At 46.3% G+C, this 20488-nt stretch overlaps 1 protein-coding gene across 3 annotated transcripts; it reads right to left on the reverse strand.

Annotated features, from left to right (window-relative positions):
- Positions 1–1818: 1818 nt before the first annotated feature.
- SDR9C7 (short chain dehydrogenase/reductase family 9C member 7) lies at positions 1819–20467 on the reverse strand. 3 transcript variants are annotated; one of them, XM_003355478.5, is made up of 4 exons: positions 17575–18251; positions 13777–14035; positions 12954–13117; positions 1819–2738 (listed from the first exon to the last, which is right to left on the reverse strand). In XM_003355478.5, exons 1-4 carry the CDS (start codon positions 18116–18118, stop codon positions 2521–2523), a joined length of 1185 nt encoding a protein of 394 aa, XP_003355526.4. In that variant the 5' UTR covers positions 18119–18251; the 3' UTR covers positions 1819–2520. The 3 variants fall into 3 exon arrangements, 2 of the variants coding, with proteins under 2 accessions (XP_003355526.4, XP_084812235.1); XR_014803393.1 differs by lacking the exon at positions 1819–2738 and adding an exon at positions 17393–17513 and having other exon boundaries at positions 17600–20467; XM_084956109.1 differs by lacking the exons at positions 1819–2738; positions 12954–13117 and adding an exon at positions 17393–17513 and having other exon boundaries at positions 13899–14035; positions 17604–18254.
- Between the last annotated feature and the right edge of the window lie 21 nt (positions 20468–20488).

Here is a 20488-nt window from a genome sequence, read left to right on the forward strand (position 1 = left end):
ATGTATCTAAACAATTCATGGCCATTTACCCCCTTGTCAGTTATTGGTTCACAGATGGACTAACTGAAGCCACTTTGGGCCGATGAGATTCAAGAAAAAGTCTTGGTGGGGGTTCTGGGAAAGAAACTTCCTTAATCTTTAGTGCCATGGAAAGACAAACTCTTTCTTCTCCTGTAAGTAGTGAATGAGGAAGTAAAGTTCCCATTGCTACTGGCAGTCATGCCACAATGATAAAGGAAACTGGGTTTAGGATGAAGACTAAACTATTGGATGGCAGAGCGAAGAAGTAGAAAGATGATGTCGTTATCATTCAGCTACTGAGTTCTGCCCTAAAATTTTCTTTGTTGTTTAAGAACTGGAGTTCCCGTCGTGGCGCAGTGGTTAACGAATCTGACTAGGAACCATGAGGTTGCGGGTTCGATCCCTGCCCTTGCTCAGTGGGTTAACAATCCGGCATTGCTGTGAGCTGTAGTGTAAGTCACAGATGCGGCTCGGATCCCGCATTGCTGTGTCTCTGGTGTAGGCTGGTGGCTACAGCTCCAATTCGACCCCTAGCCTGGGAACCTCCATATGCCGCAGGAGCAGCCCAAGAAATGGCAAAAAGACAAAAAGACAAAAAAAAAAAAAAAGAACTGATTTTTCTGTTACTTGCTGCTGGTGCATCCTACCTGATACAGAATCTGGTTCTAGGAATAGAAGTGATGCAAATAACAGACTTAGTGGGTTGTGTCACGGCCCTCCAAAATACATGTCCACATCCTAATTTCTAGAATCCGTGAATGCTACTGTATTTGGAAAAGGGGTCTTCTGCAAATGTAATTAAGTTATGTTATTATTTTCAAGTTCAGTTGGATGTTGAAGAGACACAAATTAAAGATGTTTTAATTTTTTTTTTTTTTTTTTGTCTTTTGTCTTTTGAGGGTCACACCCATGACCTATGGAGGTTCCCAGGCTAGGGGTCTAATTGGAGCTATAGCTGCTGGCCTACGCCAGAGCCACAGCAATGCCAGATCTGAGCCACATCTGTGATCTACACCACAGCTCACAGCAATGCTGGATTCTAATCCACTGAGCAAGGCCAGGGATCAAACCTACATCCTCACGGATGCTAGTCAGATTCGTTTCTACTAAGCCACAATGAGAGCTCCCTGAACATTTTTAATGTGGAAAAGCAACCTCATGGTTCCTAGTCGGATTTGTTTCTGCTGCACCATGATGGGAACTCCAGGATGTTTTAATTTTTAAAAATTCACATTTGACCTTTATTACCTGACTATTCTTCAAGATCAAAAAAAAAAAAATCTTTTCAGTAGAGCCTCATATGGTTCAGAAGTTTAAGGCTTTAAAAAAAAATAAGTTTGTTCCATGACTTTTTTGAAAATGTTATTAATTTCAGAAATTTATTCTCCTATAACTAAAATCCTAGTCTAGGAATCTGAACATCTGAGTTCTGTTGCAGCCACTATGCTGGGGAGCCTGGGGTGAGTCACTTCCTCCTCTGGGCATTAGTTACCCCTATGGAAATATCAGCAGCTTCCAAGGACACAGATGCATCAGAATCATCTAGGTCCTTGTTACAAATAGATATTTCTAGGCCCTTCCCAAACCTAATGAATCAAATTTTCTAACACTGAGGCCCAAGAACCTGTATTTTAATTAACCAGGTGGTTGCAATACACAGCCAAGTTGGGGAACCACTGAATTAGAGGGCCTCTAGGGTTCCTCAAGCTCTAAAAATTTGATTTTCTGATTTCCGTTTCTGCTATCACTGCTCTATCTCTGCTACTAGATATTGTGATAAAAAACAAAACCACAAAATAAAGAGTAAAAAATCAAGACCATGATTTAATCATATCTGTATCCTTCCAGCACCTACACAGTGCCTAGTCTAGGGTAGGCACTCAATAAATATTTGAAGAATTAATCAACAGTGATTAAATGAATGAATGTTATTTCATGTGAGTCCCAATCACCTATGGATAGAGCAATCCATAAAAGAGAGAAAAAATATTATTATAAACTTTTGCCTGATACAATCCTGCACTCCCTGTCTGCCCTACTACAAACTCCAAATAATGGGTTATGTGAATGAGGTAAATGCATATTTAGAGGCACAACAGCAAAGTGGTTGAGTTCTCCTATGGGCTAGATTATCCCACAGAATTTCCCAGTGGTGGTGATAACTGAGGGAGGCTCATGATTCAGCAGGAGCTAGTTTTCCTCTCCTTGACTTTCCCAGGTCCAGAAAAAGCCATCTTGACCGGGTGACAGATGTTCTTAGGGTTAGGTTATGGGTCTTTGAACCTGCAAAGGCCACCTCAGATTTCTGTGAGGCCCCAGTGATTGGGAAGAGGCACTCATTTCCTATTAGAAGTTACTCATAAATTCACTAGTGCTGGGAAGGGTGTCAACCAAGCAAGGTGCCCCCAGAACATCTGATCTCCCCTCTTGTGACCCCATGATGCCTTCTCTAACTCCCCTCCTCTACACTCCACTGACCACCCCTTGGGCTTCCCCAGTTCAGACACTGTCTGCTGGCCTTGGAAGGTACCGGCTCAGGATGAAATCTGTCACAGGGGTGGGCAATTTAGCCAAGGGAATGTAGAGGAGTTTGGCATCCAGGCCAGGGTTGTAGCGGATGCGAGGGCTCCGGGAAACAATGGCATGTTCCATGCTATTGGTGACATCACGGATCCTTGGCTCTGCCAACTGCATCATGTTCTTTAACTTGTCAGTATCTGGTTGAGGGTGCAAGAGAGGGAAAAAAAAATCAAAGGTTCTATTAGTCTTCATTAAAGATGTTTTCTTCTGAATTCCATCCAAGCTCCCTTTCCATCAGCTCACTGATCTAACATTTCCGGCTGATCTCACAATCTACAGATTGTCCCTTAAACAAACACCCTATAAACAGTCTTCTCTTTATGAATTTCTGCATTGTGTACTGAATTCCTACTATTGCATTATTATAGCAATGAGAAGAACTGTGCCCAGTTCTGCCATTAGTTGTGGGACCTTGAGCTTAAACTGTCATCATCTGTAAAATGGGGATAATAATAACCTGGCCAGAGAGTAATAAAGATAAACAATAGCAAAGTAGACAGCAGAGGAGGAGAAGACAGAAAACAAGTTTATATACTATTGCATTTGGCGTGGATAAGCAATGAGGTCCTGCTGCATAGCACAGGGAACTATATTCAATCACTTGTAACAGAACATGATGGAGGATAATGTTAGAAAAAGAATGTATATATAACTGGGTCACTTTGCTGTACAGCAGAAATTGACGGAACATTGTAAATCAACTATAATTAAAATTTTTTAAAAGGCAAAAAAAAAAAATTGGAGTTCCCATTGTGACTCAGTGGTTAACGAATCCGACTAGGAACCATGAGGTTGTGGGTTCTATCCCTGGCCTCGCTCAGTGGGTTAAGGATCCAGTGTTGCCATGAGCTGTGGTGTAGGTCATAGATGCGCTCAATCCTGTGATGCTGTGGCTCTGGCATAGGCCAGTGGCTACAGCTCTGATTGGACCCCTAGCCTGGGAACCTCCATATGCCACGGGTGTGGCCCTAAAAAGACAACAACAACAACAAAAAGACAATAAAAATAGTAACAGTGCCTATGCTTTGGTCATCAAGTCATTATGGTGCTCAGATGAGCTTAGGCATAGACAGGCACCTCGTAAGGCTCCAACAAATGTGAGGGCTACTCTGTTAGCATTTGCATATGGGTGTGGAGATGGGTCCAAGTCTGCAGTAGCTCAAAATACAAATATGAGACAAACCACACAGTTTACAAGGTCCTGATCTGCACCCTCACCCCAGAACTTTGGGATGGGGCAGCTCAGTGGGGACACACACTTCAATGAGTACCCCAAGAACTCAATGAACACCCTAAGAACTGTGTGGAGGAAGTGGTGCCTAAGAGTCAGCTTCATGATAAGGGATTAGAACTTGAAAACAAAGAGGGAGATCAAGCTGGCCTGACTTTGGGGAAGGTCCAAGAAGGCAGAGAACGCATCCCCTCTGTGTAGGACATTGGTAGGTGGTTGATGAGGGCAGGACAATGTCATCAAATATCCTTCACACACACACAACCCACCCTGCCTCCATGGAATACCTCTTCTGTTTCCTAGAGAGAAAACTATCACAGAAAAAAAAAAAAAAAGGCAGACAACACTTTGGGGTACCAAAAAGAGCCAGGCTGACTTAAAGCCAGACTGTCTATAGAGCAATAATGCCCTAGGAATCCAACGCTCTGTGTTCTGTCCTTGGCTCTGACACGGGGTCTGCCCCCAGTAGGTCCCAGGCAGGGAGGCGAGTGTCAAAGGACTCAAGAAGCTTGGGATTACAGATCCCTCTAAGCCAGGGAAGGCTGTGCGGGCTGACGAGGGCAGGGCATGCTGGCAGGAGCAGATGGCTTTGGAACTAGGCTCTGTAAGACCGGATGGACCTGCAGAGGCAGTGGGGTGGCAGAAGCTACCTGAGACCTGGAAACAGTCTAAGGCACATTCTTTCCTTGTTCTCTCAAATATTTATTGTGCCCTCGCTTTGTGCTGGGAACGCTGCTAGAAGAGTGAGAAGACCGTGAGGAAGCCCCTGTCACTCTCCTGGACAGTGAGGAAGGACGTGTGGGCTTAGTTTTCAGGCATCCAAGAAATGTTTGTGCTATTCTGAGAATTAAGCCAAAACAAACGAAACAAAAAGCCTATAAAACAGCAGGTACCAGGCTTTGGCACTTAGTAGGATCCAAGAGTCCTGATCCTACCCTAGAAAGAAATGGGACTAAAGGGACTTCCCCAGAGGGGCTGAGATAATGAATGCTAACAGGTGGCTATACTGTTCTGAAACATGCTAACCAAGCCATATTGAGGCTCAATTCCAGGCCTGTGAAGACCAGAACACTGCGTCCTGTTCACATGCCTGTCCTGGTGACTGGGTGTGCTGCTTCTTCCAGAATGTGCCTATGTTAGGTTGCTATTAACTAAACATTTCCAATATGGTTCTATTTTGGGTATAGCTAAAAATCACTCCAAGATACCTGACCTAGTCCTGGAGTTCACAAGCCAGGGGCCTTTTCTGTTGGCCACAATAACTTACAGGAGTTTGTGTCCAGTGGAGCTGCATGACCACTCCTAAATGTTTCTTCAGTCTGTCTCCATGGCCAAACACTATCCCACATAGACACATACTTCCCACAACCACCAAGGATTTTAACTTCATGCCTTTGTCATCTTTTCACTGTGTTTCGGCAGTTGCCTCCAAGCTGGTCCCAAGTCTCCACCTTCATTCCCACAGCACACAATCAGGTCACTGCAGAGGCTTTTTTTTTTTTTCTTCTTCTGTGTTTTGTCTTTTCTAGGGCCACACCCGAGGCACATGGAGGTTCCCAGGAATCCAATCGGAGCTGTAGCTACCGGCCTAGGTCAGAGCCACGCAACGCGGCATCCGAGCTGTGTCTTCAACCTATGCCACAGCTCACGGCAACACTGGATCTTTAACCCACTGAACAAGGCCAGGGATCGAACCCACAACCTCATTGTTCCTAGTCAGATTCGTTAACCACTGAGCCACGACAGGAGTTCCTGCAGAGCCTTTTAAAAGACTCTCCAAAAGCCTTCAGAATGAGAGCCATGCTTAGTGGAGCCATCGAAGCCTATTATGATCTGACTCAAAAATCTCCTGGCTTCCTCCCCATCCCCCACCCCTTCACTGTTCACTTAAGCCATGCTAGTCATATGTCATGGCTAACGTTTGTTGAGCCCTTCTGTGGCTGAGCTGAGTACATTCTTGTTTAATTCTCCTAACAACCCACAAGAAGGGAATTATTATACTTTATCATGAAGAAAATGAAGTTGAGAGAGTTGTGTAACCTGGTTAGAGGGATCGTTATCATCTACATCCTAAATCCATCTTGCCTTTGAAAACATATAGTGCTGTCAGATCTCCAAACTGCTGCTCATAGTCCTCCCTCTGTGGGAAACACCTGCTATTATTTTCCCTTTTGGTGAACTCCTATTCATTCTTCAAAACTCACTAATGCCCCAGTGGTCATTTCTGTGAAGGCTTTTGTGACAGCAGAGTTAAATCCCTGTACCATTGCTTTGTATGCATGAATGATGGAGCACAACTATGCACGTGGTGTGGTATTTGCTTTCAGATCTCCCCTGCTAGACTCCCAGAGATTTTTGTCTCATCTGTGTATCTTGTATCCAAGTAAACAGCAATAAAACTGAAGTGAAAATTAAAGTATGATTACTTGGAAATATTTTTTGTTACTATAATAAATATATTTATACTTCAATATTCAACACTACTGTAGTTAAGTTACAGAGCATTAAACACTGTAAGAAAGATGGGGGAGTTCCTGTCATGGCACAGCGGAAACGAATCCGACTAGGAACCACGAGGTTGCGAGTTTGATCCCTGGCCTCGCTCAGTGGGTTAAGGATCCAGCATTGCCGTGAGCTGTGGTGTAGGTTGCAGATGTGGCTCAGTTCTGGCATTGCTGTGGCTGTGGTGTAGGTCGGCAGCTACAGCTCCAATTAGACCCCTAGCCTGGGATCCTCCATATGTCATGGGTTCGGCCCAAAGACAAAAAGACAAAAAGAAAGAAAGAAAGACGGCCATATTATGATAATTATGTCATAGGCCAGCTCTACATAGCTTTAGAAACAGTTCAGTTATGAAACAGTTTCATAGCATGGAAATAAATCTACAGATAAGGGAACATTAAGGGTTTATGTTTGTCTTTACAACATCACTGTATCAAAGGGCATGAACTGTTCTATTTGAGATTTGGCATATTACCCTTTGTTCAGTGTCCTTCCTGGAAGGATGTATGCCTGTTTGGTTTGCAAAAGACTGAGCTTGGAAGAGGTGAATGGGCAGGCAGTCAAACAAACAAACGAATAAAATACAAATAAAAATAAAGGCCAGGGGAGTTCCCATCGTGGCGAAGTGGTTAACGAATCCGACTAAGAACCATGAGGTGGCAGGTTTGATCCCTGGCCTTGCTCAGTGTGTTAAGGATCCGGCTTTGCCGTGAGCTGTGGTGTAGGTCACAGATGCGGCTCGGATCCCGCGTTGCTGTGGCTCTGGCATAGGCCAGCAGCCACAGCTCCGATTAGACCTCTAGCCTGGGAACCTCCATATGCCGTGGGAGCGGCCCAAGAAATGGAAAAAAGACAAAAAAATAAAAATAAATAAAAATAAAAATAAAGGCCAGGGAGTTCCCATCATGGTTCAGTGGAAACAAATCTGACTAGTATCCATGAAGACTAGAGTTCTATCCCTGGCCTCCCTCAATGGGTTAAGGATCCGGTGTTGCCGTGAGCTATGGTGTAGGTTGCAAATACAACTTGGATTCTGGGTTGCTGCAGCTGTGATGTAGGCTGGAAGCAGTAGCTCTGATTCGACCCCTAGCCTGGGAACTTCCATATGCTGTTGGTGCAGCCCTAAAAAGCAAAAAAATAAATAAATAAAAGCCAAAGCTTGCAGTGACCAGATTGACCTGCTTATACACATGTAGCAATAAAATGAGACAAGGTACACTCTGGTTATGTAACCTTCAAATTGCCACCTGTCATTGAGAAGTCAGGCAGGATGGCAAAAGAAATTCAAGTTACCCTTCATGTATGTACTTTCTGTTCCCTGCATGGGAATAATCAACCAGAGAAGGACTTAAGCCATCTTTCTGTCTTCTACCATTGTAAAGTGTAAAGAACAGCATTTGCATTTTAAAAAATTCATCAAGTATTTAGTGAAAAAGCCTGATACTGTGTAAGATGCTAGAGAGCAAGGGCACAGTTGCTGCCCCATGGGGCTCCCAAGGCAGAGGGAACCACAACCAGTTGCCTGGAAAATTTTTCATCTAAATGTAGTCAAGTGCCTGTCTGAAAAATTTCCCCTGGAATCATGGAGTGGATAATTTCAGGAGAAAATGAAATCAGCCTACGGTATTTTATAAATCCAACCGTTACTATTCATTGGAAGAACAAAATCAGCTTTTCGACAGTGGTTTTTAGAGGAAGTTTGCCTTTCTACATATTCTTTTATGGACCACACTGAAGACTCTATAACTTCTGCTTGCATTGAGCTACCTTACTTAGCAAATGCCTTTGTGAGGTTTTCAGACAATAGCTGAATCTGCTTCACCCTAGCCTCATCATGGCTTCATAAATAATTTGGATCATTCTTTCCACATGACCAAACCTGAGTCAATCAGATCATATTCTCCTGGGCACAGTGATGGGCTCAAGGTTGGGTACACCCTGTGATTCCCTCTGTTCCTGCCATCACTGGCCCACCAAGTCACTGACCCACCTTTTGGGGGAACCATTGGAAAGGACGATCCTAGGAGGCAATGAGAAGGTGTTGCAGCCATGTGACCCCACAGCCTGTGAGACTGAAGCCAAGAGAAAAGCAGCAGAACCAAAAAAAAGAGGGGGTGGTATTTCCTGTTGTGGCTCACCAGGTTACAAACCTGACTAGCATCCATGAGGATGTGAGTTCGATCCCTGGCCCCACTCAGTGGGTTAAGGTTCTGGAGTTGCCATGAGCTGTGGTGTAGGTCGTAGATGCAGGTTGGATCCCATCACATTGCTATGGCTGTGGCGTAGGCTCTGATTCGACCCCTAGCTTGGGAGCTTTCATATGCCACAGGTGCGGCCCTAAAAAGAAAAAAAAAAAGAAAGGAAGTTCCCTTTGCCAAAGCCATGGTGTAGGTCACAACTGCAGCACAAGTTCAATTCCTGGCCCAGGAATTTCCACATGCAGCAGATTCAATAGAAAAGAAAGGAAAAGAAACTAGAACCAAGAAATACGGTGATTTGAAATGAAAATAGAGATTTCCTCAACTAGTGAAAGGTTTACTGTGGCTGGACTGTAAAGGGCAAGTGTCAACAGATTGAGTACAGGATAAAGGGCACTCACATAGGTTAATACAGCTGGTGTACTAGCTCTGATTCTAATGATTTATTTAGCATTTGGAATACCCTGCTCTCTGTTCAAATACTTATTACGATTCTTGGTTGTTTTAAGGCCTTTAATAGGCCTGAATAAATCTGTAAGTACTGAAAAAAAAAAAAGAATAGAGTTAAAGCAGGTCCTAACAACATCATGTATGGACTGGATCAGGCTGTGCCTGAAGTCCGTATCCTTAAATTTTTTTAGTAATAAGCATGAAGAAGTTCCTTTTCTGGGAACTCTCTTATATTGTTGGTGGGAATATAATGCAACCACTATGGGAATCAGTATGGAGTTTTCTCAAAGAACTAAAAATGGAACTATTATACTGTCCAGCAATCCCATTCCTGAACATCTATCCAGAGAAAACCATAATTTGAAAAGATGCATGCACCCCAATGTTCACTGCAGCACTATTAACAACAGCCAAGACATGGAAGCAACCTAAATGTGCACCAACAGAGGAATGGATAAAGAAGATGTGGTACATATATAAAATGGAATATTACTCAACCATAAAAAGGAATGAAATAATGTCATGAATGGACCTGGAGATTATCATACTAAGTGAAGCTAGAAGTGAAAGACAAACATCAGGAGTTCCCACTGTAGCTCAGTGGTTAATGAACCCAACTAGTGTCCATGAGGACATGGGTTCAACCCCTGGCCTCGCTCAGTGGATTAAGGATCCGGCATTGCTTTGAGCTTTGGTGTAGGTTGCAGACGCAGCTCAAATCTGGCACTGCTGTGTCTTTGGTGTAGGGCGGCAGCTACAGCTCCAATTTAACCCCTAGCCAGAGAAACTCCATATGCTGCAGGTGTGGCCCTAAATAGACAAAAAGGACAAAAAAAAAAAAAAAAAAAAAAAAAGACGAACATCATATATCACTTATATGTGGAATCTTTAAAAAAAAGGATACAAATGAACTTATTTGCAGAATAGAAGCAGACTCTCAGACTTTGAAAAATGTATAGTTACCAAAGGGGACAGGTGGAGGGGGAGGGATGAACTGGGGGCTTGGGATTGACATCTGCACACTGAGGTATATGGAATGACTGGTCAATGGGTACCTGCTGTATAGAACTCTACCTGATATACTGTTATAATCTATGTGGGAGAAGAATCTGAAAGAGAATGAACGTGTGTACATGTATAACTGAATCACTTTGCTGTACAGCAGAAATTATTACAACCTTGTAAATCAACTATACTTCAATAAAACTTTTAAAAATGAAAAAAAAAGAAATTCCTTTTATGCTTAAATAATTTGGGTTGGATTTTCTATCACTTGTAACTAAGAAAGCCCTAACTGATCCTCAGGACTTTTTTCTCCTCACAGAGTTCTAATATGTCCAGAACTAAAAGATTACTTTCTCCAAGGTATACTTCTCCCTGACTCTTCCCTAAATCAGTGAATGAATGATGCCTCCGTCTACCGGCTTTCTCAAATTAAACCTAGTATTCATCCAGGATGACTTCCTCTCTCTCCCAGGACCAGCAGGTCTAATATACACTCGGCATCTATCAACTTCTTTCCATCTCCTCCACTTCTTTCCCGGCCACACTTCAAATGCGGCTAACCTGGAATACTGCGGCAACCAGAGAGCAGTCTTTCCGATCACGAATCAGATCACAGCCTTTATCCTCAGTGTGCTTTCATGCTCTAATTTATCCTCTGTCTCCTCTCTGCCCCCACACTGCTCCCCATCGTCTTTAAAAATTCCTATAGTTTCCTGCCTCAAGGCCTTCCTGGAAAAATTTTCCTGCCTATCTCCACTTTCCACTTGCCAAAAATGCCTAACTTACTCTTCCCCAAAGTCAATTCAGAGTGGCCCTCCCTACGCCATAATCGAAGCTGGGGCTTCACTCCCAACTCCATTCTTCTTTTCATGGCCCTATGTTTCTCTCCATGGTATTATCCACATTTGTCATAAAACGTGAATTTTTATTAAGATCCATTTCCTCCAACTGGACCTCAAGCTACAGGCAGCCATCTGTGTACCTTGCTGCTTTGGCCACTTTCAGCCCCAGCCCTACCCAGTGGCTGGTGTGTGGTAGGCTCTCAATAAAATGTGTATTAAGCGAATAAATGGCTGTCATGGTTTTGGCGGCTTGACTTTTTACTCTGTTGATGTATGAGGTCCAGGAGAGCATTCACTAAAATAAGACCTCCCCCTACAGTTAGATAACGGCCATGAATTTTTTTTTTTTTTTTTTTGGTCTTTTTGCCTTTTCTTGGGCCGCTCCCGCGGCATATGGAGGTTCCCAGGCCAGGGGTCGAATCGGAGCTGTAGCTGCCGGCCTACGCCAGAGCCACAGCAACGCAGGATCCGAGCCGTGTCTGCAACCTACACCACAGCTCACGGCAACGCCGGATCGTTAGCCTACTGAGCAAGGGCAGGGATCGAACCCGCAACCTCATGGTTCCTAGTCGGATTCGTTAACCACTGTGCCACGACAGGAACTCCCCATGAATTTGATTGAGTGATTAACCTTAGCCCTTCCAGAGTTTCTGGGTATATTTTTTAAATTTACCACTTTGGATTTTGGATGATTACTAGCTAAGACTCTTTCTTTGCAACACAAGAACTTAGAGCTTGCAGATACAGTGTAATAGAGAAAAGGAGGCCATGCTCTAAGGAAGGATTAAAAAAACACTTTTCAATCAAATTGTTCTTACCAGGAAGCAGATAATATTCTAAGCACTTTTTATATATTAACACATTAAATTCTCATAACCCATTACAGATGAGAAAACTGAGTAACTGGACCAAGGCAAGCAGGAGAGCTGAAAGTTACACTTGGGCAGCCTACTTTCAGAGTCTAAGAGCTTAACCACAACAGGAAAGTGTCTCTCAGGGATGTTCATGGAAGCCAAGTAAAAGAAAAAGGAAAAAAAATCTGGGTCAAGGATAAGTGAGACTAGGCCACTGAGGCCCAAAGGGAGTAGGACAGGGCTGAGGGCCAGGCTGTTTCACTCCAGCCTAAGGGAACCTCCTGAGCTAGCAAAGTACCAGCCCCATCTTTCTGCTCCATACAGGGCAGCTGTAAGGGTGGCTTGGGCTGCTCTCCTTCCAGGCACCTGGCACCAGAGAAATGGAGAGAACCAGGAATTACCATGGATCATCCTCTCTTGAAACCAACTGGCTCAGCTTTGGAATTAGATGCTCCAAGTGAATGCGGGGCATTCTGTCCTCAGAGTGGGCCTCACTCTCCTACCACAAGTTGCTGCACCAGGTCTTTTGGCCAATCTCTCCTCCACTGCACTTGCAGGCCATCCCAAATGCCAGGGTCCCACTCATCCCTCAAACTGGAAGAACCTGAACACAATTTTGGAACAGTAGAGTAAACAGCTGTGATGTCTCTCCTCTATGCTCCAAAAACACCTGAGACACACCGGAGACCCTTAGCTCAAGAAAAGGGCTGCCTGGAGCCTCTTTTAAATACTTGTGTGCTTCTTTTCCTCTTTACTGATTTAACAAGCATTTGTGAGATAGTTCACAGATATTAATACTCACAGCAGTCCTGTGAGGTAGGCACTATCATCAGCTCCATTTAATAGATGAGGAAACTGAGGAATAAGGCAATTAGGTAACACTCCCATAGTTTCCAAGCCGGTAAGTGGCAAAGCTAGGATTCAAACCCAAGCAGTCTGGCTTAAGCAGCTGTGCTCTTAATAATTTCTCTGTACTCACGTCAGTGCATTTTCACCTGACTCACCTGCGTACTGATGTTTAGGCGGGAGGCAGGTGCCAGGGGTGGGTCGCATCCCTGGACAGCATTTCTCCTAACAGCCCCATCTCCCCGAAGCTACGATTCTGCCACTCCGGCAGTTCTCAAACCCCAGCTCTGCTACCAGCTCTAAGGCTTTAGACCCATAATCTCTCCGAACCTCCATCCCATCGTGTGTAAAATGGAAGCGGTCAGTGATTCCCAAGACCTCCCCGTCCCTCTGTGAGACCCCTTTTCCACCGGGGGTAACTCACAGATATGGAAGTACTCTTCTCCATAGCTATCGCGGGTCTCCTGAGGCAGCCGCGCCCACATCTTGCGCATGCGCATCTCCAAGCTCTCCTTGCCCAGAATGGATGTCCGGTAGTTGCCCGGCTCAATGATGCTGACTTTCACCCCGAAATAGTGGAGCTCACGCCTGGAAAAGAACAGCTGTATTCAGACCCCACGATGACAAAGGATCCTCAGAGAAAGTCCCCTCTGACACCTCTAGAGGAGCCATTCTCCCTTTGGAGATCAGGAACCTGGAGGTGTGCACCCCACCCCTGCGCCAGGCCCAGCACTTCTTTCATGCAAATAAGCCATTTCCCAAGCCTCTCTGAGTAATTCACATTAGGTAAGCCCAGCTGCGAGGAAGTCGTGGAAGAATCTAGACCAAAGCCTTGCTCTCACCAGATCCCTCCTACTTAGCCCCACCCCAGCACCCAGGTGGCAGAGGAGTAAAGGGGTCTATGCAAGGCTTGCACCCTCCTTTGCAGGTGGCCCACAGCACGTCTGCCCCCAGGCCTCTCTGTTTGGGGGACTTGACCTCCTGCTCCCACAGGCCTGAAGAGGGTGTTGCTTATCTGGATCAGCTCAAGGGAAGGCTGCTTAAAACTACCCCACCTCTTCTCCTTAGCTCTTATTCTCTGGGTCCTTGGGGAAAACCCCCGGAAGGCTAGACTTCCTCCTGCTGCTATTGTAGCATCTTCCCTCCAGAACTCCCCTGCCCACAGGGAAGCCCTACCAGCCCTCTCTTTCTGAGGTGAAACCACCAGAACTCCCACCCTGAGTGGTTTGGCACCTAGGCCCAGTCACCTGATGCTGTCAGAGAAGGCCTCGACACCAAACTTGGAGACACAGTAGCCACCACCAATGACAGCTACACGGCCACCACTGCTGGACATGTTGACAACCCTGCCCCGGGCTTTCTTGACCATGGGCAGCATATGGAGGGTCACTTCAATCAGTCCCACCAGGTTCACATTGATCACCTTCACAAAGTCTTCCTTGGTCAGCCATTCATTGGGGCCACTGGGCAGGCCCACACCAGCATTGTTCACCAGGGCCCAGAGGCCTGGGGGTGAGAAAGAGGGAGAGAGAACCAGGTAGAAATCAGCAGTGTTGCTGGAAAAGCATCAGGGTTTACCACCCACCAGCTCAGGGTAGCTGAGGATGGTTGAGCATGTTCATAAAGCCCATGACAGCCAGGCTGGGGGTGTGGGATGGGGATTTATGACAGCCCAAAGGAACATGTGCCTTTACTTCTGGTCTCCCCTAAAGGGGCACTTTTGCTGATTCACATAGTCTGCCAAGAGCTGAGCCCTGCACTAGCTACAATGCAGGCTTTAGCTAATCGCATCTAAGCTATTAGCTCTGGGAAAAGAGCGCTCATTTTCATACCAATGAATTAATGTTTCAATTCCTTCTGCCATCATGCTGCCCCTTCTCAGTTCACCTAAGTATAAGTAACCAACTCTGGGGTTCCTGTTGTAGCTTAGCAGTTAACGAACCCAACTAGTATCCATGAGGACGTGGGTGTGATCCCTGGCCCTGCTCAGTGAGTTAAGGATCTGGCATTGACATTAGCTGTGGTGTAGGTCATGGTTGTGGCTCGGATCCCTCATTGCTGTGGCTGTGGCATAAGCCAGCAGCTACAGCTCCTATTGGACCCCTGGCTAGGGAACTTCCACATGCCCTAGGTGTGGCCCTAAAAAGACCAAAAAAAAAAAAAAAAAAAAGAAACCAACTCTCCTTCACACATTATCAAAATCATTCTATTCATTCATTCATACATCCATTCATTCACTGATACATTCATTCATTCATGCACCTGTCAGTTACAGAGGAAGGTGCTAGAGACATAAAATGAACAAAGTATTATCCCTCAAGGAACTCACAAATCAGAAAAGATACAAATAATATTTATAAAGAAATATATAAAACATTTAAATAAAATAATTTTGGAAAAATGTGAAAAGGGCTCTTCGAGATAATTAAATTGAGTTGAGAGAATGCTACGTATTGTCATTCGACTCTGCAGGGGCTAGGCTTGAAGAGGCTCAAGTTCTAGTCCTGGTTCCACCTCCAGCATTGGACAAGTCATTTTCTTTCCCTGGGTCTCATGTTCTTTGTTGACTATATTCAAACAATGGTCTCCAGCCTGTGGTTTGCAATCCTGAGAGCTTTCCAGGCTGAACCCCAGAACCCACTAAGGGAGGGAGGTGCAGGAGAACCTCAACTTTCATTTGATTTACATATTGAGCTTCCAAGTAAAATTCCATTGGTGCTTGGGGCTCCTTCCCTTCCCCTCCCTCCATCCCACTACCCCATCTTGCCCTCTGTAGCCTGAAAATACTCTTCCAGGCACACATGAGCAGGTCTGGATGTAAACACCAATCATGGACCACCTCTTCCCCTAGGTCTGGGGTCCCCAGGCAAGCTGTGTTCACACTCTATCTTCCTACCCCTCTCCAGTTGGAGACCCCAGGAGAACAACTGGCTGGCAGGACTCAGAATCTTCCTGGCTAGAGGAAACTTTCTTATCTTACCATGGATAAAATGAGCTCCTGAGACCTAAAGACTGTAAAACCCAAGTGCTCTCTCTCTGTGGAGAAGGGATGTACACTCGCTGCTACCTCCGATCATCCCAGGTAAATAGCTTTGCCTGCTGGTGAACCAGGACAACCTTAATTTTTTTTTTTTTTTTTCCCCCTGCAAAGGGCGGCTAAAGAACTTTCGGAGCAGTATGAAAAGCTTTAAGGGCCATGCCAACTTGCATGTCCAGAGACTCTCAGGGGCAACAAGAAAGCATGCAAGGACCCCTTACCCCCCCATTTCCCAGTGCTTCTTAGACCAAAGATGTTGTCCAATGGCCCCTCAGAGATGTCCCCATACTAATTCCCAGAACCTGTGAATATGGTGGATTACATGGGAAAGAAGAATTAAGGTAGCGGATTAAATTTAAATTTTAATCAACTGACTTTAAAATGGGGAAATTATACTGGATTAGCCTGGTGAGCCCAATATAATCACAAAGTTCCTTCTAAGTGGAAGAGGTCAGCCAGAAGACAGAGACCCAGAGAGATGGCAGCATGGAAAGGACTTGACCTGACCTTGCTGGCTTTGGAGATGAAAAGGCTCATGAGTCAAGGAATACAGGCGGCCTCTGGAAGCTGGAAAAGGCTTGATTTTAGCCCAGTGAGACTCATTTTGGACTTCTGACTTCCAGAACTATATGATAATAAATTTGTGCTGTTTTAGGCCACTCAGTTTATGTGAATTTATTACAGCAGCAATAGGAAACTAATATGCCCTGTGAGTCATTAACACAAGTGGCTCAAGGTTGAATGTAGGGCATTGGGCGGAGGCAGCCTGTTGAAGACAGAAACTCACTCTTGCTGAATTATTCATTACTTAGGTCATCTGACAAATATTTATTGAGCACCTCACTAGATGCCAGACACTGTTGTAAGTACTAAGAATATGTTGTAAATAAAAGAGACAAAAGTCTCACCCACCCCTACACCCCCTAGAAGCTTTATTCTAGCAGGAGCAATAGACAATAAATAAGTAAAATATATTGTTTCTTGGATAGTGGTAAATGCCAAGGAGGAAATGAAGCAGGGAGTTACTATCTGGCCTTGCTGGGCCCCAGAGCTCTCCCACCCTGACCCACGTGCACAGACCCCAGATTAGTTCCCTCAGGAGTCCTGACTTCCCCCAGGCTGCTGCTTCTACAAACTAAGCCATGCTGTTCCTCCCTACACCCACATCCTATGTACAGGAAGCTCCTTGGGTGGGTCCCCATGCAGTCCTAGTCCAGCCCTAGATCATGGCCTCCTTTCCCAATAAGATCAGCCACTCTGATGCAGGCACTTAACCTCAGGTCAAACCAATATCCATCATGATGTCAGGAAGAAGACAGGTCTCCCCACCCTGCAATCTAGCCTGACACAGTCAAGGAACGCAAATACCCCCACTCAAGGAGTTCAACCTCGTGCTCCCCCCCAAAGCCTGATTCTGATAGGAAACGTGCTCACATTTCTATAGCTGATGGTTAGGACTACTGAAGTCTCAGAGAGGCAACTCTGTCTTTATTATTATTATTATTTGTCTTTTTATGGCTGCACCCACGGCATATGGGAGTTGCCAGGCTAGGGGTTGAATCGGAGCTGCAGCCGCCAGCCTATGCCACAGCCACAGCAACGCCAGATCCTTAACCCACTGAGCAAGGCCAGGGATCAAACCCGAATCCTCATGGACACTGGTTGGGTTTGTTAACTGCTGAGCCACGACGGGAACTCCGCAATGCTATCTTTAAAGGTTTGGACGTACAGAACACATGCTCCCTCTCTGACCTCCTAGTGCAACCTCCCCCAACCCCCACCATCCCTCTGAGCTTCCCAGAGAGAATATTTCCTTGGGAAATCACCTCTTCATGTGGACAGACCAAACCAGGCAACAGTTCCAATTCCACTACAGCCCCAGGCCCTTTCTCTACACCACCTCTTCCACCCCATCTGAACAAAGTCCTTGATAATTGTCCCAGATGCCTGTGGGAAAAAGAGAGGAAAAGGATAAACTGAGAAATCCAAAGAATGGGAATTGTCCCACCTTGCTCGCCCACTTGGTCCCTCACCCACTGGGCTGCTGCCTTGATGCTCTCAGTCTTGGTGACATCCAATAGGGTGGTCTGGAGCCGGTAGGAGGTATCCTGCTGAAGCTTCTGGGCTCCCTCCTCAGTGAAGCAAGCAGCCAGCACCCGCATGCCCCGATCAACCAGCTGCCTGGCCAGGAGGTTTCCAAAGCCCGAGTCACAGCCCGTGATAAAGACATACTTGTCTGAGAGGTTGCGGACCACATTGCAGTTCTTGAACCAGCGGTACATAAAGGAGAGATCTGTGATAGCCGCCATAGGGCAAGGGGGAGGTGATGGCCAAGAAGAATCGGGCTCAGGAGACAGTAGGAGGGGCTGGCCCTCTGAGCCCGAGTCTGTTGGAGCCACTGAGAAGAGCCCTCCTCCCTTCTGCTCCCAGCAAAAGATGCCCGGTCCCTGGATGAGCCATTCTGTAATTTTTATAGGTGGATGCATCACCACACTAATTAGCCCAGATACAAGAAATTCAAGTCCAACCTGAAGCTTTGTCACTTCAGACATTCCTGATGGCTGCCTCTCCACCCCCTGCACCAGTCCTAAATGGGTGAAGGTGCCAAGAATGGGAAAACCCGCAGTGATAATGTCAGTGCTGAGAGGTGGCTCATCGGGTGGTCTGGGTAGAGGAAAGGAAAACGGAGGACTCAGCCCAGGGGAGCTCCCCCAATACCCTCCACCTCCAGTTCAGGGATCAAAATCATTTGTTATGAATGTAGACATGTAAATAACTTAATTTTTATTTTCAGTGGGAAAATTAGAACAAATTCATCAATGCAAAAACAAACAAAATTGGTTTTATACCCTCCAAAGAGCAAGAGAAATGAGCTCCAGGTTATCAGCTCTTTGGAGTTCTCTGCCCTTAGATGAGTCTCTGCTATGAGTGATGATGAAAAACAAAGGGTCCTCCTCAGGGTGGACGTGCCTCCATTGTCCTGAGGTCAGAGCACCAGACCCTTTTATAAGGGAGGCTGGTTATGTGAGGCCCCAATTTCCAGAAGGCAGAAACCCTTGAGTGGCTCAGGGCCTGATTCCTTGGGAGGTGATATTCAGAGTCCCCACTGCACTCCAAGCAGGCCCCAGCACCCCTCTCACCCAGCAACCAGTCAAGTGAAGGGAGTTAAGGACTGAGGACACATCAGCTCTCCGGGGCAGGGTCCCCCAGTGGGCATTTTTCTTCTACCCCCAGGACCGGGCACATGCTAGGTGAGCTGCTGAGCTGGGGAGTCTGAAGAGGGGGATATCAGTGGAAGAAAGGGACTATAAAGTCAATGGACACAGTGGCTAATGGGATGTGCAGAGAGACCATCAGGACCACAGGTGGCAAGAAAAGTCAGGAGGAGATACTTAGGCCCAGTGGGAGGGGAAAGGAAGATAGAGAATTCTGATAGGAACATCACTGAGACTGAAGTCTGCCCAGATGAAGAGGATGAATCATGAGTTCCCTAAGCAGCCACAGAAAGGGACTGAGGCCAAGTCCTTGGCTCTGAGAAGGGGTGACATATGGGAGAAGCGGAGGACAGGGGCAGATACTTGGAAGGTTCTCAGGGTCAGGACTTGAGGGGAAGGAGAGATTCCAGGCAATGGGGCAAAGAACACATAGAAAGGCAGAAGGGAAGCTGATAAAGAGAAGGAAGCAAGGAAATGAGACAAAGGCGTGAGTAGTGAGGGGCCACTCCCAGGATTGCATAAAATATGGGGACAGAGTGATGCTGGAGTCTGCAGTGGTCCCTTGGATCAACCTCTAGGGTCACCATTCTTCAGAATGAGCTGGTGACCAGGCTCATCTGAGAGACCTGGGGCCTACACCTTCCCTGTCTAGAAGGTCTGGCACAGAAATAGGGCCACCAAATTCTCTAGGTCAAAGAGACAAGGATGCATCACGATGCTCTATTATCTACCAAGGTTGATCGGCTCCAGAATCAGGTAAAGCAGGTGTTACTTTGGGAAAGCCCAGAGAATTTGGCCATTCCAAACCAAGGGTGATTGGAGTTGAGGGGGTCATGTCAGTTCATAGACCCAGCCCCAGGGATCAGACCCAAGGCCCGTAGGGTTTGGAGGTGGGAGGTGGAGGCAAACCTCACCTATTTCACACCCACCATAAAGCACAGCACCGCCTGCAATGGATCTGGGAGGCCTCTAAGAACTCTGCCCACTTTCTTGGTGAGTGAACAAGGAAGTCTTGGCTGGCAGAAGTCAAATAGTCACTCAAAGGCTGAGCAGGCCCAGGTTACGTCCCAGTTCTTGAGAAGAGAGGTGAAATCCAAGGGTTTGTCTCTAGACCTAAAGAAGAATGACCTGGAACTGCCCCAACACAAGCCTGGGCCTGCCTCACCATCCCATGGGCCTCTCTGCTGGCTGCTGAATGAGGCCGCATTCCCCTGGACCCAACATCCCAGCATCAGAAAAATGCAGGCTGTGGAATGGGGGATGGGCGGGCTGTAGGACCACACAGAGGGCTCTTGTCCTAGACTGAGAATGCTGCCCACTCTGACCACTGGCCTCCCTATTCAATTGGCATATGAAGCTGATGGGTTAGGCTGGTGACTGCTTTGTGCACCCTCGACCCCACACGTATTTTCAGTGGAGAGAGGATCCTTTGCCTCCTCCAGCCAATTCCATCCCGTGGGATGAGGAAACCAAGGCACAGCCTGAGGAGGTAAGCAGAGGCAGAGCAGGTGGGGCTGAGACCCCTCCTAGCTGCTCAGATCCTCCCAAAAGTGTAGCTTCCTCAGGGTGGAAAAGGGCCATGAGGTTCAGAGCCTTGAGAGGCTGCTCAAGGAAAAGGGCACTGACGTGCTATTGGATCCCCGTTTCTCGGCCGCAAAACTTCCTAATACCCCGAGAGCCTCAGGAGAAGCCTGGAGCAGAGACAAG

The sequence above is a fragment of the Sus scrofa genome, chromosome 5 (genome assembly GCF_054392235.1).
Source record: "Sus scrofa isolate SSC_HxYL_T2T_F1_AM1 chromosome 5, Sscrofa_HxYL_maternal_Yorkshire_Landrace_v2.0, whole genome shotgun sequence".
Classification (NCBI taxonomy): domain Eukaryota; kingdom Metazoa; phylum Chordata; class Mammalia; order Artiodactyla; family Suidae; genus Sus; species Sus scrofa.

Excerpts from the sequence above, each read along its gene's own strand:
- SDR9C7 (XM_003355478.5), bottom strand. The coding sequence starts at position 18,118 with ATGTCTGAAGTGACAAAGCTTCAGGTTGGACTTGAATTTCTTGTATCT. Across the intron at positions 14,036-17,574 it reads GGACCAAGTGGGCGAGCAAG|GCCTCTGGGCCCTGGTGAAC; the intron begins GTGGGACAATTC and ends TCTCACCCCCAG. Across the intron at positions 2,739-12,953 it reads AGAAGAGTACTTCCATATCT|ATACTGACAAGTTAAAGAAC; the intron begins GTGAGTTACCCC and ends ACCCTCAACCAG.